Source organism: Pelodiscus sinensis, chromosome 2 (assembly GCF_049634645.1).
Source record: "Pelodiscus sinensis isolate JC-2024 chromosome 2, ASM4963464v1, whole genome shotgun sequence".
Taxonomy (NCBI): Eukaryota; Metazoa; Chordata; order Testudines; family Trionychidae; genus Pelodiscus; species Pelodiscus sinensis.
In genome coordinates, this window is record NC_134712.1 from 101877654 (window position 1) to 101904215 (window position 26562).

At 43.8% G+C, this 26562-nt stretch overlaps 1 protein-coding gene across 8 annotated transcripts in view; it reads left to right on the forward strand.

The window, feature by feature from the left end:
* Positions 1–26562, forward strand: part of KIAA0319 (KIAA0319 ortholog) — an 84208-nt gene that overhangs the window by 24713 nt on the left and 32933 nt on the right. For 6 of the 8 annotated variants that reach the window (XM_075921143.1, XM_075921144.1, XM_025190092.2 and 3 more), the window contains 8 exons: positions 7634–8409; positions 10271–10466; positions 14470–14568; positions 17460–17563; positions 18400–18487; positions 19990–20082; positions 21748–21880; positions 24929–25157. In XM_075921143.1, the coding sequence (XP_075777258.1) occupies positions 7634–8409; positions 10271–10466; positions 14470–14568; positions 17460–17563; positions 18400–18487; positions 19990–20082; positions 21748–21880; positions 24929–25157 (1718 nt within the window). The remainder of the gene's footprint in view (positions 1–7633; positions 8410–10270; positions 10467–14469; positions 14569–17459; positions 17564–18399; positions 18488–19989; positions 20083–21747; positions 21881–24928; positions 25158–26562) is intronic. The other 2 variants (XM_075921145.1, XM_075921146.1) reach the window with 1 other exon arrangement.

The following is a 26562-nucleotide window of genomic DNA, read 5'->3' on the forward strand; positions in this document are numbered from 1 at the left end:
CTTGTGCAAGAAGCTTTTTGCGGAAGAGATCTTCTGAAAAAAAATTCTTCCGAAAGACAGCATCCACCATGCGAAAGAGCATCGAAAAAGCAATCTGCTTTTTCGAAAGAGAGCATCCATACTGAATGGACATTCTCTTGCATGTAAGCTGTGATTGCTATGGACGGAATAGCCACCAGGGCACCTGTGCTTTTTTTCTCTTTCCTCTTCTTCTGAAAGACCTTCCTCTTCCCCGTCCACATACGCCTTTTTCCGAAATAGCTCTTTCACAGAAAGGCTTCTTCCTCATAGAATGAGGATTACCAATGCCGGAAAAACCCCTCTGTCCTTTTGATTTTTCTTGCAGAAGAACGTGATTGCAGTGTCAATGTTCCTCAAGTTTTGTCGGAAAACTGGCTGTTTTTCGGACAAAATTCTGTAGTGTAGACATACTCTCTGTGTTGTTCTCCTAATTTACTGATACTATATCTTTTTTTTCCTCAAAGACTCCCAAACCACTAAACAAAATCTGGTACCTAGAACACCTCTGAAATACAGCCAGCCCACAGCACAGCTGTGTGGGGAGAGCAGATTTTGGCCCAGCATAATGGGGCACGCCCTACCCTTCTCTAGCCTTATGAAAACTACCATTGGATCTTCCATGTTCATGTAGAGGAACCCATGTGACCTTGCTTAAGGTCTGTTTTAAAAGTTGCCCATGTAACTAGCCTGACTTAGTAGAGGCAGCATCTCCAAGCTTGGGCTTTTAGCCTGCCCCAACTCCCACAATGGCCAAGCCAGAAGGAGTGGTGTGTGTAGATATGGGCATCCTCCAGGAGAAGGAACTGCTTTGAGTTGTTCCCCTTAATACCTCCTCTTCCACAGCCAGTTCTGAGGCAAGAATGCTGGAGAAGGGTGTAAGGGGGGGGGGGGGGGGGGAAATCTCAGCCTATCTGCTTGACATCAAATCAGTTTCTTAAAGGGACAGGGGTTAAAATTGTCCTGCTTTCCCTTATCCGTTCTTCCATATTGCAGTCCTCAGTGGCTGGATTAATTCCATCTGATAGTTGTCACTTAAAATACAGATAAGTCCCCTGCTGCACAGCTCACAGCTAGACCCAATGACCAAACCAGCCCTTGTGCCTTGTTGTCATAATCACCTAGCGCTTCCATCTGCCATATAGACAACCAGATAACCCCCAATATATAACCATTTGATGCCTAGTAAATTACCTCAATCTCCATGTTATTCTGGCCTTGATCGGCCTGACGACGAGAGAAAAGGAAGCCTCCATTATTTTTTGCTGTAATGTCTTTTTGAATCCTATCATTTCTGTTCTAGTGTTTACCTTTTTATTATTATTTTTTTAAATGAAAGCTTTTCTTTCTAGAGACATTTTCAAGTGGAAAGCAACATGGTGTAGACTTTGCGCTTGATTCTCCATTGTTCTGCAGTCATGTATGCCTAGGAGTGTGAGTGTAGAGTGCAGGTGGGCAGAGAAGTAAAACAAGGAAGTGTGTGGTGCAGAAAACCCTTGCAGCTCAGAGGGCTTTGGGTGATTCTTCATAAGGAAGAACTTTACTCCACAAAGTGACTATGTAAGTGTTGTCTTACCCAGCAGACCTGTTACCTGCATCTGTAAGAAGAGGTATGTCTGCTGACTTTAGTGGGGAAAATTGTCTTCATTAATTTTTCCTAACACTAGTGGGAGTGAGAGATTATTTTTACCAGTTTATATATTAGTAATAGAATTATTTATATCCAGTAACAGGGCCATTTGTGCAACTCCATTATCTCCAAATTATGCAGTCCTAAAACCATCTTTTTAACTATAAACTGAGCACACACAATCTGCAAGTCAGGCACTATAAATGTGGAACTACACGGTGCTATTTTTGCACAGTCACTTTCCAAAATAAAAGGGCGTGTTAATTTCTGACCGCAGTTGTTTTAAACAGTGCCTACAAACAACTGCTTTAATTTTATGCCCGCAGCTGGAGGATCGCAGTTGTGCAGACCAAAAGTGTTAAAACACCATCATCTAAGTACCTCATTTTTCAGCAAGTTTCCCACAAATCAGATGGATGGACATCATTTTTTTTCCTTATTTGGGAATGTAGAGGAATACCTGGAGATCAGTTGAGTCCCCTCTGGACGCAGGGCTTCTATATCCCAGCTGAAACCAACCAACCAATACATGTAGTGTTCAGGCTGAAATTTCTGCTTCAGACTCTACACTGAACCAGTTGAATATCTAACTGAGTTTAGTGGCAAAACTCTTATTGACTTTGCGGGGCTTTGGCTTATGCACCGTGGACTCAATTGATCTTGGTTAGAAGGGGTGCGTATCACTGTGCCTCCTGAAAAAGCAGCTGCCATGCATCCATAAAGAAGTGACTTCAAGATACTGAGGCCAGATGTGCACTATGAATTCACATCATGAGCAACGCAGTTATACCAACCTATTGCCTGGCATAGACACCCCTATGTTGACTGGAAGTCTTCTCCCATTGATACAGCTACCATCTCTTGAGGAGATCGATTAACTCTGGTATCAGGAGAAGCATCTTTACTGTAGGGCTACAGTGGCACAGCTGATCTAGTGCAGCTTTTTAAACTGTTCTCAGTAATGCATGTTGGTCAATGCTAAGTACCATTTGTATTTCTTAAGCTGATTTTCAGATGGCCAGATTTGACATCCACAGAAGTGTTGGGAACTTTCCATATCTGAAAATCAAGCTACCTTCTGTGCTATAACGGTTCTATATAACAAAGCTGAATGTCTGCATATGCAAGGGAAATTGTAAAAGAGGTGAGACCAAGGTGTTCCAGTGGGAGGATGGGAACAGGTCTAGGATGGTCATTGCTACTCTTGCTTTCTGAATGAGTGGACAGAAACAGATCCTGAAATTCTTGTTTTTGTGACATGGAGACACAATATTAAAAAAAAGGTGAGAACCACTGATCTGAAACAATTACTGCCCTTTGAGAGACTCATGGCTGGTGAGGGCATGGAGACTGAGTTATATTTAGGCAGGCAAAACTAATCCATGCTGTACTCTGGAGGTAAATGGAGGACTTCAGTCTGTCAGAATGTCAATCCACCATGTTGCATCAGCATGAAGTTCACTTACAAAAATATGAGCCACAGTTTTCAAAAGTGACTAGTGTCAGGGGAGGCAGTATCACTGGCCTGGGACTCAGGATATATGGGTCCTGTTTTCAGCCCTGCTACTGATCTGCTGTGTGACTTTGGGTGAGTCATCTTGTCTCTCTGTGCCTCCTGTCCTCCTCCCTCCCCCCCACCCCCAGTAAAGTGAGGGAAATGATACTGAATTCCCGGGTAAGATGTTGGTTACCACAGCTATTTAAGAGCTCTGTATCATTGTTGTTACTCTTTTGGATGCCTGAATATTTGGGTGCCCAACTTTTGAAACCTTAAAGAACCCTGGTTCACAGAAAATGCTGAGCATCCAACAAGTACAGGGGTGGTCAAAAGGGCCTCCGCAGGCTGGATCTGGCCTGCCAAGCCGCTCCCATGCCAATCAGGGCCTGGGGGTGGGGGGAAGCACACAAAGTTTCCTCCGCCCTGTCCCCGCTCTGCAAAGAGTGTGCAGCACTTAAAAGCGCCATGCGCTCCTGGGAGGATAGGAGGAGACTTCACGCACTCCTCCCGCCCCTAAGCACTGATTGGCCTGGGGGCAGAAGGGGGAGTGCACAAAGTCTCCTCCCACTGCCAGGGGCATGGGTGCATGGGGGAACCTCAAGGGCGGGGGGGGGGGGGGGAACAAAGACTTCATGTGCCCCCCCCCCACCGCCAAACCAATCATGGTCTGTTGGGTGGGGAAGCAGGGAAGTATCCTGCACCCCCCCCCCCCGGCCCCTTCTAATGTAGCCCAGGGCCACTTCAAAAATTTCTGAAGTGGCCCCAGTAAAAATTATTGTCCACCCTGAACTAGTAACTTTTGAAAGTGTGGGCTAAAACCTCTCTTTAATTAAGAGGTGGTGACTTTGTATTGTACATGAACCTGAGTCACACTTTGTGTGTGTTACCCTGTGAGAGATTTTGTTTCTTCAAGTTCCCATTTATTACGTTTTTATTGAAGTGGTAAATGTCTAAATCACACAGCAGTTAATCTGGTCTCTTAACTGCCGGACGTCTCCTTTAACTATGAGCTCCTGCAGCTGCCCTGTCAGAAGTTAGGTAGCACATTCTAAAGTAATGCTTTATGGAAAGTATTTTCAGAGACCTCTGCTGCAGCCCCTGATATTCTCAGAGTGAATGGGAATATGGAAGAATTAATTATAGTATATTTGATGTGGAAGAGAAAAATGAAAATAAATGTCTCCTGGGGTGCTGCTAAGCTGAAGAATCGCACGCTGTAGTAGGTATGCTGTACAGGAGCTGTTTGAGTTCCTGTCCCCTTGAATAGTGGTCTTGCTGGAAGTGCCAAATACAGGAACAAACAAAATCCCAGCATTGTATTAAACTGTATTTGTAGTCAGAAAAATGCTGCTGTAAATACGAGAGGGAGGCATTGTATGCTTTGGTAGTACATTATTAAATGTCCATTTGCAAGTCAAAAGACTTTTCTGTCCATGCCAGCACTACAAACTGAGGTCAGATCCTGCCTTGCTGCCCCCGTCATGCTGTGAGGGGAACAATAGTGGTCGTCAGAAGGTCTGCCTGCCCAAAGGCCAGTGCTGGCTGGAGGTACCATGTTTTGCAGTGCACATTATCGCTGCTTGTTCAGAGCCGGTTCGGGGTCCCCTGACTCCCACTGAGCAGCACCATACTTCACAAGGAGTCCCTAGTAAAGTCAGTGGGACTGCTTCTGAGATAAGGTGCTATTATTTGTCATAAATAATGGTATCAGAATCAAGTGCAGAAAGCGTTCTGGGCAGTGTTTCTGCCAATGACAGCATGTTTTCATGATGGCCTGGGTCTAGACAAGCTGACCATTTCTCCTTGGAGATATGAAGTGTTGTCAAGCAGGATAACAACCCTCTTGCTTAGCACTCAGGGAAGTGCCAGGTTTACATGCTGGCCACTGCTTGCTACTTTTCCCCCCACTAGTACAACAGAGGGTAGGAATTTATCCTTAACCAGGGATCTGACATTCAAGCTGTTTGCTTTCCTCCTCTTTTACCATCACCAGTAATAAAGCTTCTGTCACCGGAACTCAGCTGACACTATTGTCAGTGATGCATGAGGCAGAATAGACTCCAGCTCACTCTTCCAAAATTGTTAGCTCTGCACTGCTAACTCTAACATCTTAGTTTCATCAGCTAAGTCAGCAAATATGACTCAACCATCTTAAGAAGAAAGTGCCAATTTTTCCTTACAGTTTTTCTAACTATGGCTGGATATTTGAGGTGACTCTTTACATACATAATCAAATAATTCTGAAGAGGAATTTTTTTCTACATTGGAGCAAACTTAAAACTTGTGCTTGATTGAAAGGTTCGTTCTCTCCCCTCTCCTTTCTACTTCATCCAGCAATGATGTCATAGTCCTGCATTCTTTACCTAATAGTCTCTTGTCAAGGAAATAAATGTGATTTCACACATGCAGATCATGAGTTCACTGTAAGATCCAGGAATTAGAAAATATTATATTGGAAAGTGCAAACCCCTGAGAGGCAGTAGGAGCTAATGATTAAAGCAGATTTAATCTCAGTAGGAATCAGATTAAATTCCATCCCGGTTTTTGTACCATCCCCACCACTTTGGTACCTGAGCACCTTCATGTGGTTCTTTTAAGTCTTATTATTATCATCATCCATCTTGTGTGGCTCTTTCTTCTTTATCAGAAGGAAAATGTGTGTCTGTCTTCTTAAAATTTAAACTAAAATTCAAAAAATGTGTGTGTCCCACCTTCTGGAGTGGTTCAGGGCCATGCTGCAAAGCTCCGGGCAGACTGTCGAAAAGCAGAGCTGACATGCCAGACTCCTTGTGTGTTTTATATTTAGATTTCCTAAGCCAAGTAACAAATGTGAATCCCAGAAGCATTCTAACCGTCTTGTAGTGGAGTCACAGACAATTCTCTTGGGCCCTTCAATCTATCTTGCTACCTAGAGGGTGCAGGGACACATGGAGACAGGGTGGAGGGAGGTAGTCAAAAGTGCAATAACACATGAGGATGGAGGGCTGGGGGAGAGGAGGAGGAACTGAGTAGAAGTGCAAGGACAACTGGGGAAGGGGGAAGATGTACCTGATTGACCTCTAGCCTTTCACTTTCAGTCAGGGTCTGCATGGGAGAGATTGCTAGACTCCCTAATAATCCCATTTCTTCCCCCCCCTCCAAAAAAAAGCTCCCCCCCCCCCGTTCCCTACTTCTACCCACACCCAACAACCCTCCAGGTTCACTCCCTGAGTCTCTCAAGCCTTTTCATTGCTTCTGAGGGGTGCAGAAAATGGGTTATGTATTGTAGTTTAAATAAATTATTACGTAATAGTTCTGTATTAATATGCCTAGTAAGGAATCTATTTGTCCAAAAAAAAAAAAATCCTGAATGTTTTTTGCTGTCTGTATTGTTAGATATATTTGCTCACAAGTATTTTGAAATAAGTGAGCAAAATTTGAAACTGGTGTGATTATAGTATTTTGGTAAATAAAAATTCAAAAATTGGAAAATTTTAAAATACTGTGTGTAGAATTGGTAATTTTTTTAATGCAGAATTCTCCCAGAAGTAAGAGTCCTAGTAACCTGTTAGCACTGAATGACTTTCAGGCCTAACCCAGGTTGACCTTAGGGTTTCCTACTTTTGTTTCACAGTTCCAGTTTTTGAGATTCCAAACAGCAAAGAGATGAAGCATTTTCATGTCTGCTCTGTTTCCTTCTTCCAGAATTCAAGCTGGTGGGATGAACTTTCTTGTATGTAGCACTTTCTGGGTGTGAGAGGGTCATTAACCCAGTCTCTGTATCATGATATTTTACAATGGTTTACTTGGTTTTGATAATTCTCTTTTATGGACAAGTGAACCACTCCTGCCTGGGTTCAGAGCAGGCAATATTTCAGTAATAAAGCAAGTGTCCTACTACCTTATAGCTAGGGTACAGACATTACAAGTAAAACTAATGCATGTAGTAACTTCCAAGCATTTTATATTGCCTAAACACTGAACACATTGACAAGTCTAACACCTGTCTTGAACACCACTAACAAACACATGCACTAGTCTAGTTTCTAGCTATGTATTTGTCAGTACTCAGCTGACTACAGCCTTGGCAACAGCTGGCATCTGGTCTACTGGTATCACAATATGTATGCTTTGCCATTAGGGTTCTTATATTCCCTGCTCTGCTGCTAGCTTGCTGTAGGATGTTCTTGCAAGTCATGTAAATTCTTTGCCTCAGCATCTGTAAAATAGGATAAAAGGTATTTTGTAAGAAGCTTTGAGACCATCAGATGAGAAATGCTATCTAAGTAAAAAATATCACTCTTAATGCACGCAAATATCTTCAAGAATTAGCAAACATTGCAAGAAAAATTATGGAGAAACTTGTGCGTGGTAAAAGGATTTGTACTTGAACTTAATGCGGCTTACGTTTTTGCCCTTGTATGAAAAGTCCTTTGAAGGCATAATGGCAACTTATACAACTGTGTGATTTGTCGTTCTCTGCCTAACATCCGTGTGTGTTGTTTCAGGGTATTTCTGTGAACAGTGCAGGGAAGGTGCCACGTACTCGGCTGCAGTGATATCTCCTAATTTAGAAACCACTAAAATCATGAGGGTTCCCCATGCCATGTCAACGTCCGACTGCACAGCGGCTTGCTGCGATCTTTCAGGTTGCGACTTGGCCTGGATGTTTGAACGGCGCTGCTACATTGTGAACTGCCAACATAAAGAAAACTGTGAACCCAAGAAAATTGAAACAGTGAAATCGTATCTTACGTTCGTTCTTAGGCCTTCCCAAAGGCAAGGTGCGTTGCTAGGGTATGGGGAGGTGCTGCCCAACAGGGTTCACTCTGTGGGACTGCAGGGGGGGCCCTCTGAGGAAGTGAGTAACCTGAAGGAGCTGTCTTTGCTGAGTAAAGATCACAGGGTTGAGGAGATGCCTGAATACACCGATGACTACAGGGACTTGGAGCAAGACCCCTTTCAGATGAGCACCAAGCACGAGCCGAAAGAGAGCTCTGATTACACGGACTGGGGCCTGATGGTGGCCAGTGAACATGGCTTTAACTCTTCAGTCTCTGATTCCGGTGACAACCCTGAAGGTTTGTCTGAAGAGCAGAGGGAAGACTCACGACTGGAAAATCTCAGGACTAAAAGCGGGTCCGAGTCTAACGCTGTCACTGTTGAACACACCAAGGAGAAGCTGCCATCTCTCGCTGAGGTGACCTGGTCCCCAGTGGAGTCCATGGAAAGTGAAGCAGCCAGACAACCCCTTGTGCAAGCCAGTGACAACCTGGGGAAAGAGGTAGGGGTGCTTCAAGATCCCAGTAGTAGTGAAGTGGGCACTATAATATTCTGCTTTGTGGGTCCTTTTCAAATCAAAATACATTACTTACGGACCTGAGGGAAATCAGCAGTGGACCATGAAATGCTGTCATAAGAAAAGAAGAATGTGCCCTTTAACAGCCCGTCATCTGGCTAACTTAGTTGCAGTGCATGCTAGTTAGGTCAAGGGATGGCAGTCAGATCTCTATCAGACAGTAAGGCTTCTGGTAGTTGGGTATAGGAATCCCAGTTTAAACTTTCAGCTTTTTAGACCTGGATCTGGATTATATGTCTCTTTGTAGTTTGGCTTTCTGACTTTCGAAATGTGTCATCCCTTAACAGCTCAGCATGCAGTATGCATTCAAATGTGCACTAAGGTCATGTGGTCCAGGGAGGAGATACAGCGTTGGGACTCAGAAATTACTGCATTTAAATCCTGGTGGTGGCTCTGTGTCAGTGTGTAGTCTTGGTCAAATTATTTCAAGTCCCTGCCTCCGTTCATTAGATTAAGTGAGTGTAGTGGGGTTACTAATACTTACCTCTGTCCTAGGTGTGTTGTGGGGTTTATTAGTGTTTGTGAGGTGTTTTGAATATGTAAAGCACTATATAAATACTCAGTATTATTCATGGACATTACATGGTCACAGGAAACACTGCGCTTCTCCCTAGAAGATCAGTGTTCAGGTACTTATCAGTACTTATCTACACTTACTGGCACAGTCTATCTACTTCAGCTACCCAAATAGAGTCTTACGTGCAGTCAGGTTGGCCAGGGGTGCTCTCATGTCAACACTGGCTACTCTTCTTATCTTGGTGGAGTACCAGTGTGGGCAGGAGTGGACTTGGAGATCAATTTATTTTGTCTAAGCAGACACAATAAATCAACGGCTAGTGGATCGATTGCTGCAGCATCGATCTACCATGTAGTGTAGACTTAGGATGTTAAATAATGATTAATTTACTAGTTGAGTAGTCGATGGAATTTCCATGGACTAGTCAATAGGCACTTCCATGTTCCTCCTTTGAAATGTATAAGAGCCCTGCTGGAACTTCTGTGCAGCGTGGGGCCAGCAGCAAGTCCCACTAGCCCCAGGCTGCATGCGGTGCCAGCTTTGAAATGTACAAGAGTCCCCAGCGGGGGCTTCTGTGCATTTCAAAGTGCAAGCACCCGCATGGAGCCTGGGGTCGGCGAGGGACTCTGAGTCCCCTGCTGCCCAAGCTCCATGCGGCACTGCCACTTTGAAATGCCATGTGGAGCCAGGGTCAGTTGGGGACTCCCCAGCTGATCCCTGGCTCTGTGCAGCATTTCCCCAGAACCCAGGATCAGCTGAGGACTCCCCAGCTGACCCTGGGCTCCATGCGGCATTTCTGTGGAACCCGGGGTCATCTGGGGACTCCCCAGCTGACTCCGGGTTCTGCGGAAATGCCACAGGGAGCCTAGGGTCAGCTAGAAAGTCCCCAGCTGACCCCGGGCTCCACACATCACTGCCGCTTCTCCCCCTCCTCTCCTTTTGCTGCCTTTATATAGTAGAGGCAGCAAGTGGGGGAGGAATCAATTAGTCTCCTTGACTATCTGATAAACATTTGCTTATGGGTTAGTCAACTAGTCCTTAGCGTAGAGAAGGCCTTACCAGCTATGTCCTTCCATTGCTGTCCATGTGCTGCAGGCAGTTTTTTAAAAATACAGTGGGAGAATATGGGCCTTGATTGGTAACATTTTTCTTCAGGTTCTGGATAGTCCAATGACACAAATCACTGGACTCAGTTTATGCATTATGTGTATTTGAATAGGAGAAATGACTTGGCTCACAATAACTGTGTCCTTATTTTTCCTCTTCTAGGATCTAACGCCTTCCCAGAACCCTCTTTCAGACAATCTGGAATCTACCCAAGCTATTGCAGAGAGAACCCAAATCCCAACGACAGCTCCAAGGAGTCTGACACAAGATGGGCTCATACCACTTCCAGCTAGTGCTGTGCTCTCTCAGCCCACTGTCATACAGCCCTTCTTTTCTCCTACCCCTGCTGCCAAAGCAGGTAACTTTTTGTCAAGGCAGAACTTCTTTAAGTAAACAGTTGAGAAATGTTAACTTTAAGGTAGTGATGCAGGTTGCCTGGAAAAAAATCTGAATGCCAGAGTTCATTGGTTGATCTTTGGTAATGGAAAGTATGGAAAGCCTTTGATGGGAGAGAGTGGCTGTGAAACGAGCCTCTGGATGAGAGCAGGCCTATCTAGAGACTCACTGCTTGTACAGTAATTCCTCATTTAACACGTGCCCGCTTAACACGTTTTCGCAATAGCACGATTTTTTTTTTAAGGAATGTTTTTTGAATTACACGACCGTTCCCAGAATAACACGATTTCCCTAGCCAGCCTGTTGTCGGTGGCTGTGCGGGGCTTCCCCCGCCTCCCTGCAAAGCGGCGGAGGGTTCGCCGCTCGCTGCACCATTCCCCGCTGACTCCCCCTCTCCAGACGCTTTGCCCCCTCTCCTCCGCCCCCGCTTGTAGGCGAGTGGCTGGGTTTCCCCAGACGGCCTGTTGCCAGCGGCTGTGTGGGGCTTCCCTTGCCTCCTGCAAAGTGGCAGAGGGTTTGCTGCTTGCTGCGCCGTTCCCTAGTGAGCCCTCCTCCCCCTCGCCAGACGCAGCGCGGGTCCTGGCAGACTCCTCACAGGGGCATACTCCCAACCCAATCACCCTCCCCTCTCCTCCCTTTCCCTTCCCCAGAGCCAAACACCTCCCCTCCCTGCTGTAACCCAGTCCCCTTTCTCCCCCAACCTTATGTCCCGGTCCCAACAGATACCACCACTTGAAACGCAACCCTCACCTTTTCCATTATTTTCAGTGGGAAAATTGACCCCTCATAACACGTTTTCACTTAACACGATCATTTTCTGAAACATATCTATAGTGTTAAATGAGGAATTACTGTACTGCAAGAGTGGCCCTATTTGATAAAGCTTTCTCACTCTGCATATGTCCACACTGCACTCTGAGCATGGTGTTTCCAAACCCACGCTTCAGTCATCCTGGGCTTACACTTGCAGGACCATGTTTCCCAGCCATCACATCTGCACTGCACGATTCAGACCTTCTGACTTGGGTATGAAGCTTGAGAGGCACCCATGTTGCAGTACGACAGGGCTTGTCCCCGAGTCACAGTAGGACTCAGGTTCTGACTCACTTCCTCGTAGGGCCCTAGGATCCAGTTCTGAGTGTTTGCTGACCTGAGTCAGATTGGTTTGCACGTGGGCAGCAGGGAGACTTGGACTCAAAGCTGAGTCAGAGCTCAGACCATTTTATGCAGTATAGACGTTCACACCTTCCCTGCAATGGAGATGACAGCGGCAATAACATCTGTGTGCAGATATTCCCAGAAGTCAGTGTTTTGCTAGACTGTTAGCTCAGCATAGAGGAGAACGGGAAGAAGGGACAAGCCATTTGCTCTGTTCTGCTCGTGGCGAGCCGGGCAGGGGGCCTCTGCATATTCAGTGCCCAGGAACCCTGTACATCTCAGCAGTGCTTTCCAGGGCAAAGATCTTGTCAGAATTTCTCTCTTGAGCCAGGAGCAGCGAGCCTGGATTGAAACCCACAGGACCCTGAAGCAGGTATCATTCCCCCTTATCATGACAAAGGAAAAAGAGGTACAACAGGGCCCCTGAGCAATGGAATGAGCCCAACTTCAGGTAATGGTGTGTGGCCGCAACCACAGGCCAGGCAGTTGTTTCCTTGCTCCTGCCTGCCTCTCCTCAGTAGCACACAAGGAGGGAAAGGACTGAAGAAGACTCAAAATGGGACTTGGGAGAAGGCAAGTGACAGGCAGCACTGAACCTCCCTCCTCCGGTGTTTTTTCTTGGAGCTGCATCTTTTACTTCACCCTCTTCAGTTTAATCAAGTGCTGCTATGGAACCACACTTTGGTTCTTAATGCACTGACTGTATCCTTTGGAGTGCTTCCTGAGGGGCTCAATGTATTTCCTCTCCACCAAGGACACCTTCCTGAGAGCCATCACCTCCAGTCACAGGCTGGGGCTTGACCCATGGAGGAACACTCTAGCATGTGCCACAATGATAAGATGTTTTTTTCCAAAAGATGCAACCTGGATTCCAAAAACTAGCTTTTTTTTTTTTTTTTTTTCCCCTCACAACTGAAGTTGTGACCCTCTTCTTCCAAGAGAGGATACACTGGATGTCGGTGGAGACTTCAGCTCTAAATCAATTGCATTCAAGCCTTTTGCAAGTTCAGCGCTCAGTCTGTGCTCTGTCATCCAAAGAAAAGAGAGCATCCATATGTACTATTTCAAGATGGTTGGGATAGTGCATATACGAAGCCTTCAGTACATGAATCTCTCCCCAACAACCAGCATCAAAGGCCACTCGCTTGCAGTGGAAGCAGCTTCCTGGGCTGAGATCTCTCCTGCACCGGAAGGCGAGATCTGGTGGGCATACTTATTCAAAATTCCCAAACTGGACATTTGGGCATCAGCAAATGCAGCCTCTGGTATCAGGCTACTCCATGTTGTGCCGTCGCAGTAGTGGGGAAAGAATCTAAAACTCAGGGTGTTTATATAGTTCTGTTTTACTGAACTCTGCCTGAAGGTGCACTGCTATAAAAACCCGTGGACCTTGTATACAGAAGAGTGGCTTGGAGGAAGCGAGAGAGTGGACTCTTTATGGCCCTGAAGTGAAAGATTGTTCCTAGCAGGAGGGCAGCAAGAAATAAGATGCAAAGCATATGGCTGCCTTTTAGCCAAGCTACATTTTCCATGTTCTCCTGCTGTTTTCATGGACGCCAAAATTGTGACACTATGAATAACATATTAGTCATGTCAGCTGCAGCATCATGCCAATGTGTAACTAGTACACGGTGGAAAAGCGAGATTCTAGTGCGTTAGTTAAGGGTTGTTGTGTTACTTTATTTGGTGTAATCTTTTTTTAGTGTTAACTGTGCTGGCTGTGATTTCTTTGGAATGCTTCCAAGAATAAAGCCATTAGAAACTGTTCAGAAGCCTGTTCAGAAGCCTGTTATCAAAAACCCTGCGAGTTGTCTGACTTGTGACTCCAGAACACACATGATTGAATTGAGGGCTACAACAGACACAGTTGGGTTTGGTCGTCTGTGTAGAACTCTCTAGAGGCTGAGCAGATGCAGTCTGGGATGTTCTGTAGAAAATGAGACTGCCTTGGGGCATGCTAGAGAGAGTGCATGTAGCTCTTACCCATAAAAAGAGTCAACGCTGCTCTCTGGGTGCTGGCAGGTCTGCAGGGACTGACTGACTGTTCTGAGTTTACATGGCCATGCTTTGCTTGCTTTTTTTTTTTTTTTTTTTTTTTGCTTTTTTTTTTTTTTAAATAAAAGAGAGAGAGATTTAGACCGCTTCTGAATTTACTCACTGATTCCTGGTCTGTACACAGGGAATATAGTCTATGGCATTCTGGAAGCATCTTGTATGTGGGGTTTGGAGGAGGCTTCCTCTGCTCTCTTCTTTCTATAGTGCACATTGACAGGGTTAGCCAAAATACAGCCCTTAGTTTGCTTCATAGGTCCCCTCTATATGTATTCAATGGAAACTAGTGACTTGGAAACTTGAAAGAAACTACATATAGATTGAATGCAACCCTGCTCAGGTTCTCATACGTGGCTTTTCTAATTCACCATTTTTACCCTTTCATCTCCCAAATGTTTATACTTTTAAGAAGGAAAAACACATCTGTATCATGGGATTTTTGTATGTGTGATGAAAGCAAAATTAACACAGATGGTGGACTGGAAAAATTACAAACATTGATTTTTTTTTAAAGAAAAAAATGAGTTAATTCTGATTTTCGACTTCTGTGGGAGCCATTCTCAACTGTGGTGGCGAGAGAAGATTCACCTATAATCATAGCTGTTCTTAATAATTTATCAGGAAAATGTAATTCTCTCCATCTTTTCCCAGAAAATTGCCAGATGATATGCAATCCCAATTACAGTTTCTTTTTCAAATCCATTTCCTCGCTTTCTATTTTGTAAATGTAATACTTTTATCTTCTTTTATTACAGTAAAAGAACTCATGGTGTCCGCTGGAGATAACCTACAGGTGATTCTGCCGAAAAATGAAGTTGAACTGAATGCCTTTGTTGTGCCGCCATCCCCCAAAGGTGAATTTAACAATCTTTTCAACAAGGAGACACCAGATATTGACACATGAACACAGTTTGGCTTTGAGGCTGTATTTACAGCCATGGCTAGAAGGCATCCATGGAACAGAGCTTCCCCTTCTAATCTGTGGAGACAATTCTCTGTGGTACCAGATGTAAAGTGGCATTTCAAAATGGGTTTTAGAGATAAATAGGTGTAGTTTTGTGTAGGGTTGTCAATTAGTGGGCGTTAAGGCAGGGCAGAATTGACCTAAAAAAATTAACTCACATTAATCGCAGAGGTCAGCAAACCAACCAGCATGAGCTGCTTCAGAGACTCTCTGGTAAGGTGCAGTAATGCAAACCGCTACCAGAGGGCGCACAGAAAAACCAAGCAGCCAGAAAGGAAGAAAAAACCTGAAGATGTGGTTCCAGCTCCAACAGAGAAGTAAACAAGAAAAGTAAATACCCTGACACCTGTCCCTCTCCCCTCCCAGGTGACCATATTTTAAAAAATAAAACAGCCTGGGGGGGGGGGGGGGGTGCTTGCCCAAGCTATCTCCCCCCCCCTCCCCCCCCCCCCCCCCCCCGAGCAGAGCTCACCTAAGCCATCTCTGTTTGGCTTCTGGGACTGGGACTGATCCTCTCCGCCTCCCCCCCCCCCCATCTGATTCTGGAGGTGAGTCCCCCCTCCCGAACTCTGCACTACCCACAGCAGAGTCTACCCCCCCCTCTGGCCCTGAGCTAAAAAAGGACTCTTTTGAATAAGACACAAATATATTCATTATATAGAAGAATTTAAATTCAGCTTTCGTGATAGAATTTGCACTACAATACATCAGTGAGGTGAACTGAAGGGTTTTTTTACAGTATAAAGGTTTTGTAATTAAAAATAAAATGAGCACTATACACTTTGTATTCTGTTGTAATTGAAATCAATATATTAGAAGATATAGAAAACATCCAAAATATTTAAATATTCTTATTATTGTTTTACAGTGCGATTAATCGCAATTACTTTTTTAATCGCTTGACAGCCCTACTTTTGTGTGTTTAGCATGCACATTAATTATCTAGATTCTCCTTTGAAGCTACATGGATTTACGCCAGGGAGGGTCTAGACTAGGGATGTAAAATCCCATTTAATCAGTTAACCAGTTAAATGTTAACCGCTTAAATAGGCGCAGGCTGCTTCAGTTGGGCTGGGGTGCTCGCCGCCTGTGGCAGGCTCCGCTGGACTGGAACAGCACCCTGCCTGTAGCAGGTAGGGCACTGCCCCACCCTATGCCAGTTAACTGTAACAGGTAAGCATCACCCAGGGTGCTTAAGGGTGATGCTTACTAGTTAACTATTCATATCCCTAACCTAGACTAATGTGTCCACGTACATATCTTTTAGAAATAAATTTAGGCCGCAAACAAATTTAGGCCGTTTGGGTTGAACTTTTCTTAATGCTGTTGACTCTTATATTCCTGACGTAAAGAATTCTTTGTGCATGAGCGTTTAGCACCAGAACAGTTCAGGAACTGATGTCAGTGATGGTAAGGAAAGTATGTACTCCTGCTAAAATACCTGCAGAGTCCATTCATTTGCATCACTTTTCCCTCACCACCTTTCCTCTCCCTGAGTTGCATAATATTGCAGCATCTTGACATATTCTGTGCTGCAGTGATTCAGATCACAGATTCAAACATCAGAAGTTTTCACAGGAGGAGGAGGAAAATAGGGGTGTTCCAGAAGGATTTGAGCTGGTACCATTGCTATTTAATATATTCATAAAAGATCTGGAAAAAGGGGTAATCAGTGAAGTGGCAAAATATGCAGAAGATACAAATTACCAATGATTGTTAAGTCCAAAGCTGACACTCAAGAATTACAAATGGATTTCACAAAACTGGGTGATGGGGTAAGAAAATGGCAGATGAAATTCAATGTTAATGCAAAATAATTCACATTGGAAAATACAATCCTAATTATCCATACAAAACAATAGGATCTAAATTAGCTGTTACTTCTCAAGAAACAGATCTTGGAGTCATTGAGGATAGTTCTAAAATTATTTGTTGAATGTTCAGCAATAGTCAAAAATGTTAGCAGAGTGTTGGGAACCATTTGGCAAGAGAGCTTTTAAAAAAAAAAATCCATGATACGCCCAAAGCTTCAATACTGAGTGCAGTTCTGGTCACCCCCATTTAAAAAAGAAAAGGATATTCTAGAATTGGGAAAAGTGCAGAAAAGGCAATAAAAATGATTGGGGGTATGGAAGTTTCCATATGAGGAAAGATTAAAAGTCTTGGGTCTGTTCTACTTAGAGGAAGATGAAGGGACATAAAAGCACGAATGGTGTGGAGAAAGTGAATAGGGAAGTACTGCTTATCCCTCCCATAACATAAGAATCAGGGGTCACCTAATGAAATTAATAGGTAGCAGATTTAAAAAACAAAACAAAAGGACAGTCAGTCTGTGGAACTCATTGCCAGGGATGTTGTAAAGGTGAAAAGTGTAACGGAGTTAAAAAAAAAATAGGTAAGTTCATGGAGAATAGGTCAGTCAATGGCTATTAGCCAAAGTGGTCGGGAATGGAATCCTATGTTCTGGGGGTCTCCATACCTGTGACTGCCAGAAGCTGGGACTAGACAAATGGGACGGATTTCTTGATAAATTGCCCTTTTCTGTTCACTTTCTCTGAAACATCTGGCATTGGCCATGGTCTGAAGACAGGCTACTGGGTTAAATGGACCATTGGTCTGACCCAGTATGATCATTCTTATGTTTTTATTAAGTCACTATTTGACTGTACTATTTTGCATTGTAGACATTCAACCATTGTTTCCCCATGTGTCTGTATTGTTTATATTGAAGGAAAGGCTCATAATTACTACACACTTATTTTTATTTTTATTTTTTTTTAGTCCCAGAAACAAGCTACAATTATAAGTGGAGCTTGATTAGTCACCCTGCTAACTATGAGGGTGAAATGGAGTGGAAGCATACACAGGCACTGAAACTCTCTCAAGTAAGTGGGGTGTAATTTAGTCTTGCTTCACTCTCATCAACACAGCATGAGATTTTGCAGTCTGCATTGGAGGTATCTTTGACTTGGTACAAGGACCACAGTTGTGTCTCCCTCAGCATGCTATCAGACTGGCTGTAGTCAGTGGCAGATATAGGGCAGGGCGAGCGGGGTGGCTTCCCCGGGCTCCGTGCTTCAAGAAGCCCCACGCATGCGCTGTGGCGCCCTGGCACATGCGCTGTGTCAAAAGGGGGAGCCCTGCGAAATTGTGCTGCCTTGAGCCCCGCAAAATCCTCATCCACCCCTGGCTGTAGTATTGCTGGTTTATAAATCAATTCCACCTGCTATGCAAAAGGCTACATCTTCAGCTAATGTGAATCCACATAGCTCTGCTGAAGGCTGTGGAGCTGTTATGTGCTCAGTTTACACCAGCAGAGGATCTGGCCTAACATTCCTCAGCAGAAAGAAAAAGTTGGTGAGCTATAGCGTTAGAGTGAAATGGGACCCTTCAGTCCTTTTAATTTATACGTTACGCATCTCAGAGAAGTTTATTTCTGTGTTACTGTCAAGGCTTCCTTGTTTCCTCTGCCCACATCAGAGTCTTCACTTGGCATATCATGGTTTTCAGAAGAGTCTGATGATCTTTTAAGAGAATGCAAATGTGTTTTATGTGGCTCCATCTCCATCCCCACCACGGGGCAATAGCCAGCACACTTTGTGCATACTTTTATAGATGGAGCCCTGGATTTCAAGTCGCTTGCTGGGCAAATCTTGAAATGTTCAGATGATCTCTGTGAAATTCCTACCTGTAATTAGAAAAACTCTTTTGTGTGCTTCAGCTGTCAGTAGGCCTCTATGCCTTCAAAGTGACCGTTTCCAGTGAAAACGCATTTGGAGAAGGATTTGTAAATGTCACTGTCCAACCAGGTAAATCAGTTTGCCAGAAGAGTAACTAACGTTTTCAACACACAGGCTCATTCACCACATTTTTTTTAAAAGATTCATTAGTGGTTTTAAAGAATAATTAGTTGCCTGGCCACACACAAATATTTGCATTCAGTCCTGGACATTCCTTCAGGGAATTTGTTATAAACTGAACTAAGTGCAGCGTGTGGAGTCCCAAGCTGTCCCAGAGCTCCCTGCACCTATGGGTAGAGATGAAGGTGGCATTTTTTCACCTGTCTCCCTGTAGACTGCTGGAGGCTGAACTGGCACCTACCACAAGGTAAAGCAGCAACAGTGCTGATCTAACTTAGGCCACTTTGAACAGTCCCCAGCAGTGTGCCCTCTAATTTTCCCCATCTGTGTGCAGAATTAATTTTAATATGTGCATAACATGAAGGTGATGTGTTGCAGGTTTGGGGCCAAGAGGCTTGGAGTGTAGGAGGGTTGGGCTACAGTGAGGACATGAGATGGGGGTGCAGGCTCTGGGGTGTGACTGAGGGCGAAGGGCTTGGGATGCAGGCTGCCCTGGCGCTACAGTGGGGAGAAGGGGAAGAACATTTCTTGACATGTCTCCTGAGCGGCTGCAACTCTGGGCTGGGGAAGTGTGTCCCCAGCAGGTCTGGGTGTGTGGCCAGGGAGAGGCACCACTTCTGCGGTGGTGAGTTTGGGGCTAAGGAAAAGGCATCTCTCCCTGACAGTATCTCTCTTAATATGCTGCTGCGTGGCCATGCAGCTTAGAAAGAAACTTAGGTTCCTGGCCTAAGAGTGCTGGAGCATAGAGTGTTCCTATCCCTTGTCCAGCCTACAGTGCATCAGAAGGCACAGCCGGTGTTCTAACCCTGCCTCTGCTGACTTTATGGCACTTGGGCATTCCCTACATCAGGGGAATTCCTGGATACTCCAGCGACGTGGCCTGAAATCCACTTTGTGTGGCTAGAATGGCACAAATAGGACTTAACCTGGGATAAGGGTTTGGACTAATAGTGGTATATGAACCTATCATTCTTTCTCCCTAATCACCTGCAATCTGGATCCTTAATGTAAAATTAGAAGTATTGTTGTTTTACAGCCCTTCAGTAGGGCTCCAAAACTGCACGGAATACTTCAGGTATCCAGGAAACTTAATTGCAGGTCTCAAACTTTACAGGAAATGAATGTTTTAGTGGTGCTAGGTTATATAGTGAGCAAAGCTGAGCAGCTTTCTCCTGTTGAATTATCTGGCTCATAGTTTTTTAAGAAACCACCATTTTAAGTGCTGTTCTTTAGCTTCTCGGCATAAAAAATAATAAATTGTTAGGTGTAAAGTTGCTATCTGATTACACACAAAACTTGCATTATTTTCCTCGCTGCCTAAGCATTAATCTTCCTGCTCAGTGGTTGGAGGTTGATTTGCCTCTATTCTGCTGAGAGAGCTATCTGCCAAATCTAGAGTTCTATGCACAGGTTGTCTTTAACATAGTTTTCTGTTCTTCTTTTTTACACAGCTGTCAGAGCGAACCAACCACCTGTAGCAGTTGCTTCCCCCAATGAACAGGAGGTGTCTTTGCCCACAACTTCTACCTTCATTGATGGCAGTCGTATGTACTGGGCAGCTCTCTGTTTTTATGCTATAATCCTTATAAAGTTGTAATGTTGTCTTAGCTTATGGATGGTAAATTTAATTGATTACCACCATCTCCTACGTATCATATAACGGCCTCCGTACTATATGTTGGTAACATTACATCCTCTGTCTCTGTGCTGCTTATGAAGTGACATTAGGTTATAATGTTTGTTAGGAAATTTGAACCCCGTCATTTCTGTTCTGGTTTTTGTTTGCATTTTAATATTTACAAATATGAAAGCTTTTTTTCCTCTAGCTCCATTTTCAAGCAACATGGCATAGACTTTGAGCTTGATTCGCTAACATTTTGCAGTCATGGGAATGTGAGTTCAGAATGCAGGGGCAGAGAAGTAAATCAAGAGAGTGTGTCAGCACTCATTCATTCTTACTGGTGGCAGTGTTTTAAATTCACTTTTCACAAGGGTAAGCTCCTGATACAGCTAGGTAGTTAAGAAGTGCCTAACTTCAAACATTTGAGTGATTTCACTGACCTGGATGGAACTAGTCGTGTCGTTAAAGTTGGGGATGTGTTTAAGTACCTTGCTGAATCAGGAGATATATGACTAAACAAAGTGAAAGGCAGAAGATAATCAGGCTAAATAGGTGTAAGAGGTAAGTCTGAATGAGGTTCATTATGGAATAATCCACTCTTGAGCTCTCAACCTTTATGTTTCCTTCTACTCAGACTTGACATGATCAGGTTGTGTGGGGAAGATGAAATGCATCTAGTGGGCAGGGTTCAGGGCTCTGGTGCAGCTCCCTCAACTGCTTCTCCACTTGAGCCATATGCTAGGGCCATTTGATCCATGATGATCTCCTGCCCTCTCCTTCCTGGAATTCCCACTGTCATCCTTCATGTCCAGCTACGCAGGGCCAGTATGGAAGTCTCCATTTAGATTGGGGATGCTGAGGCCTCTTGTACAATCACTTCTCTAGGTGCTCCTACTTTCCACAGCTCATTATGGGGTTAAGCTTTTGGAAGGCTCCTTTGTACTTTGTCTAGGCTTTGTGTTGAATATCAGTCTAATTCTTCATCATCACCTCTATATCAGAGGCAGCAAGTTGGGGAGGAAGCAGGAGCCAGTGCTGGGGAAGCCGGCTTAAAAGCTGGTTTCCTCCCAGCACTGTGTCTGTGGTGTGGGGAGATAGACAGACAGGGGAGGCAGAGGCACAGCGGAGAACCCACTGCGAGTGGGGACTGAAGCAGTCCCTGCTTGTGCTGGGTTCCCCGCTGTGCCTCTGCCTTGGAAATGTAGCAAGAGCCGCAGTCAGCTCTTACTGCGTTTCAAAGGCAGAGGCAGGGCGGGGATAGCGAGCCTCCCCCACCCCCATCAGCTAATTGAGTAGTCAATAGAAATTCCATTGACTACTCAATTAGCTGATTAATCAAAATTTAACATTCCTAATTTATTGCAACATAACCAGGAGTTATCTTATTTCTAAGTATAGGAAAATACTGTTGTGGTTCAGATGCTATGATTCAATACGTGTCAGTAAATTGAGCTTGCTCTGTGCATTCTGTGTGTGAACATGTCTGGAAAGATAACGATAGAACACCAATTAAGTTTCTTAGTATGAGAATTTTTAATATTCATACTTTTAATACTGGACTCTGATACTTTTATTTAATTTGGTGTAGAAAGTAGAGATGACGCTAAGATAGTGAGTTACCACTGGGAGGAAATTAAAGGTCCCTTGCGAGAACAGAAGGCATCAGCTGATACGCCCGTTTTGCACTTGTCTAACCTTGTTCCTGGAAACTATACTTTCCGGTAAGTGGGCTGCTTTCCCACTTTCTGTTTCAAGCTTCACGTCATGACTTCAATTCAAGATCTTTTTCGTTTTGTATGTCCTTTGGACCAGGGACCATTTTTTCATTCTTTTTTTGCATGGTGCCTGGCACACTAGGGTTGTGGTTCATGACTAGTATACCTAGGTACTACAATAATACAAATAAACAACCAAATTCTTTGTAGTGATGTTTGCCTCCTCGAACAGAGGGCTATGTCTCTTGCAAATTATTTCTCTCAGTTTAGCTTGTTACGTTATCCTGCTGCCTCAGATTATGCATAAATGCATGGATTTCACAAGACTGGCAGGTTGCATCACATTTTGCTGTGCAGCATGATGTTCTGCAAAACGATACATCAGAAATTCAATCTCCCGGCCCTGTTTTCTGTAATTGAGGAGAAAATGTTTTCATTTAATTATTTTTCATTCCACAAGTTGGCAGCTGTCCTTGTTACCTCTATGTAGTCAACTGTTGTCATGCTCTAAAATTAACTGTAGACAGAATGGGATTAGGCGACTTCTCGCAGCAAAGCACTTGGGAGAGTCAATATTGCAAGAATCATTAACTTCTTCAGTAAAGCCTTTTGACTGTTGCCATTTGCATCCCAGCATAGCCTGCTGAATCTGAAACCAGTCCAACAGAAAAGACCCGTGTTGTAATTTTGAGTGCTTGTTCAGTAAGACAAATTCTCCTTTTTTTTCCCCTCTAGCTACTTTTAGTGTAGGGCCCAATCTTGCTCTCTTTAGGATGCAGAATGGTCACTGACTTCAACAGGTGATTTGCTTGCTAATGCAAACCCTAAACTTGATTCAAAAATCAATTTAGTTATGAAATAGCCTAATAGCATAATGTCACTTGAGGTGTTAGAACTTGACAGGATTTCACATAAATGTGTGGAAAATGCGGTCCTCTGTGCAAGGTTTGTGCGCTAATGCTTGCTGAGGCATACAGGTCCATATTGTGTTCTCAGTTATACAGATGTAAGTCTGGAGCCACTCTAATGACTTAATGAGTTCCTCCATATTCACAATACTGTAAAGGAGACTGGAAAGTGACCCATTGCCCCTATTGGGGATGCTAGAATGCCTTCTAAGCAAGGATCTTGAGCAAGCACTCAAAATTATAACAAGGGCTATGTCGCAACTGAAGCTCTTTTCTGGGATACAGGAGGTATCTCAGAAAAGCTCTGCCACGTCCAAGGAACGCATCTGCTTTTCTGAAAAAAAGTTTGGAAAAGCAGATGTGTTCTTTCACCATCCCTGTAAACCTTGTTGTACGAAGAAGGGATGTGCTGAAAGAGGAGGCTTTTCCAAAATTTGGTGCCACGGAAATGTGCCAAATTTTGGAAAAGCCTCTTCTGGGGAAAAAAAAAAAAAAAGCGGGAAAAAGATATGCAAATTGCATTTTGCAATTTGCGTATCTTTTTCCGCGTTTTCTTTGTAGTGTAGATACAACCTCAAAGTGCTATTCATACACTAAGGACTTAAGTCTGTCAGGTGACCATTTATTATATCCATCTACAGACGGGTCAGTTGAAGTATGGAGATCTTAAATGATCTGTCTAAGGCCACAAAGGCAATCTGTGGCAGAAATGAGAATAAAACCCTGAGCGCTTACCTGCCAGTCCTTTTGCTTGCTTTGTAATACTTTCCTTCCCTTCATGATAGAAGCACTTTTATACTGACTGTGCCCAATTTTGTGGAATGCTTCAAAGTGCACTCCTGCCAAGTGTTGTTATATACATTAGGCACAACAGAGCTCAGTTAAATCAAGATGAGTTCAGATACCACAAGGAGCAGCACAGTGTAAACACTTTAACAGATAGCTTTACCTGAATTTAATTCACATGCAAATCAATATTGCAGTCTTAAAGTGTAAGGGGATTTCCATTTTGTTTGTTAGCAGTAATAGTATTTTGTACTGCATTGTTTTGGTAATGGAACTTTGGCCTTTATTAACAAAACTTCAAAATTTTTGGGTGATGCTAAGTCCCATTAAAGCAAATTAATTTTAATTCTACCAAAGGAAAAAAGAAGACCCAATGAATGTTAAGTATCAGAGGGGTAGCCGTGTTAGTCTGGATCTGCAAAAGCAACAAGGAGTCCTGTGGCACCTTATAGACTAACAGATGTATTGGAGCATAAGCTTTCATGGGCAAAGACCCACTTCATCCGATGCATGTTATGTTAATTATTTTACAGTGAATGTTAATTACTTTACCTCTGCTATCTAATTTGAGAACTTCTTAAGCAATCTTTTCCTCAGGCCAGGTCTACACAGGCTGAGAAAATTTGATGCAAGATAAGCAACTCTAGCTACATGAATTGCATAGCTGGAGTCGACGTACCTTGCATCAATTTTTCTGGGGCGGCCCCACAGTAGGAGGTCAATGGGAGAAACGCTCCCATCAGTTTTCCTTACTCCTTGCAACGGCCAGGAAAGAGTACCAGCACTGACAGGGGCACCCTCAGTGTTCGATTTAGCAGGTCTTTATTAGGCCTGCTAAATCAAACCCTGGAAGATCAATCACCAGCGTGTCGATCCTCTGCTAAGTGGAGATATGGCCTCAGTTTTTAATAGGAATGAGTATGCTTTAGATGGGGAGCTAAATCCTTGGGGTTTTACTCCCTTTTGTTAGGAATTTTGGGACTTGGGATGAAATGTTGTCTCTGTTTGAAGTCAACAGGAACTTTTCCATTGACTTAAATGAGGAAAGAATTTCACCGGTGGTCCAGAACAGGTAGAGTTAAAAATTACAAGTATATTTTCAGTGTAGTGCAAGGCAGTGCTCGGAAATAATTTCCTCATCATTTATTTAAGACCTGAGTTTAGGAATCTGGATTTCCCTTGTAGCAGTTGATCACATCAGAAACCCCTTACATCAGAGTAGGAAAGTGCTCTTGACTTTGCTATGTTTTAGGTGCTATTTTTTGCCATCTCCTGTTGCAGGAGGAAAATAGGCATCTGACCACAGAATTGGGCAGAAAGCCAGCCTAATGGATTTTCAATATCCTTCTTCCTCCTGTAGGTTAACAGTAATCGATTCTGATGGAGCAGCTAACTCCACAATTGCATCTCTGACGGTCAACAAACCAGTGGATTACCCGCCCATTGCCAACACAGGACCAAATCAGGTGATAACTTTGCCCCAAAACTTCATCATATTGAATGGAAACCAGAGCAGTGACGATCATGAGATTGTCAGCTATGGGTGGTCGCTTAGTCCCAAAAGTAAAGGCAAAGTAGTAGCAATGCAGGTAAGCTGATTTCTTGCTTAATATCAAAAGCTTGTTTTATCTTTTGCTTGAATTAGAGCAAATATGTGCCTAGAAACTGCCACCACATTTGTTAGTTATTTAAAATGCATTGTTACCCCCTTTTTGATACAGGTAAAGTATACACTTCTTGTTTTAAATTCTTTTCTGAGACTGTAGATGTTGTTTTAATTCCTTTTGTTGTTTTATTAATTGATTTTGTCCATCTTGATTTCTGCGAGCAGCACCATTACTTGTTCCCTTTGGTTCAACAGGAATACCAGCCCTCAATTTCTCTTCTTGGATCCAGCTCTTAACAGCTACATTATCCCTTCTGATTCAAACTTTTAGGGTTGTGTAAGTTGTTTCCATTAGGAGAAGAAATTGATGGTGGCATGTTTCTTTGATACAAACCTGTTTTATGTACAAAGAATGTGCAGAACCAAGTCCTGTTTTCCTGAACACAAGAGGAACACATCACGGAGGGAAGTTTCTTTGCTCATGTTTCCAAAGCTCTTTCCAGCCAGCTCTCTGCCTCTAAAGCTCTCTCTGGGCTTTCTTTCAGAGCCACATTATAAGGTGATGAGTCATCCCTGAACTAGAGTTCTGATTAAGCCACGAGCACTGATGAGACATTCTGTTGCTAGGTCCAGCCAGTCCCCAAGCCAGGAACTGATCTGGTGACTCTTAGGGCAGGTATATATGTCTCATAGGAGAAACAGTGCCTCAGTCTGCTCAATGTCATTCCAGGACTTAGAATTGTTCCCCACCTGCCTTAACTTGCTCCAGCTGTGGTCTTGCTCCAACCCTGTTTCTAGTCCTGGTCTGGCCTTGTTTTTGCTCTGGGCTCGCTCTAACCCTGCTCTGGACTTCTGATTCCAGTGCTGAGCCTCCTGCCTTGGACCACTTGGCCTGGCTGCCACAGCTTTGTCTGTGAGGCATGATCATCCCCACTGTCGTTTCTGACTACATTACCAGAGCTTCCCTTGCTGGGCACCTGGCTTGTCCATTTTGAAAATAAGGGTGTTTCAGGGCTTGCTGACACTGTTTCTGCACCACTATTGTTATTTTAGTTCAGAACTGGTTGTATTTCAATTGATACAAACCTGTAATATGGACTGAGTTATTCCTTTTGCTATTCTCATTCATAGCAGCTTTCTACTGCTATAACTGTTCATAATAGAAGGTTGCACTGATGTTAGCTATATTGGTTTCTAACTTGGTACAGAAAAGCTCTGAGTCTGAGAAATAACATGTCTGCACAACCTGTAACTATAATTCCGGCAGCTACTACAGCCCAAGCAGCTCTCTGGTGCGAATGGGACAATGGCTCAGAATGTCTAATGGGCTTATCAGCTGTCTGACGCTGAAATGAGAGGACATGTTACAATTCCTGCTCAAGAATTGG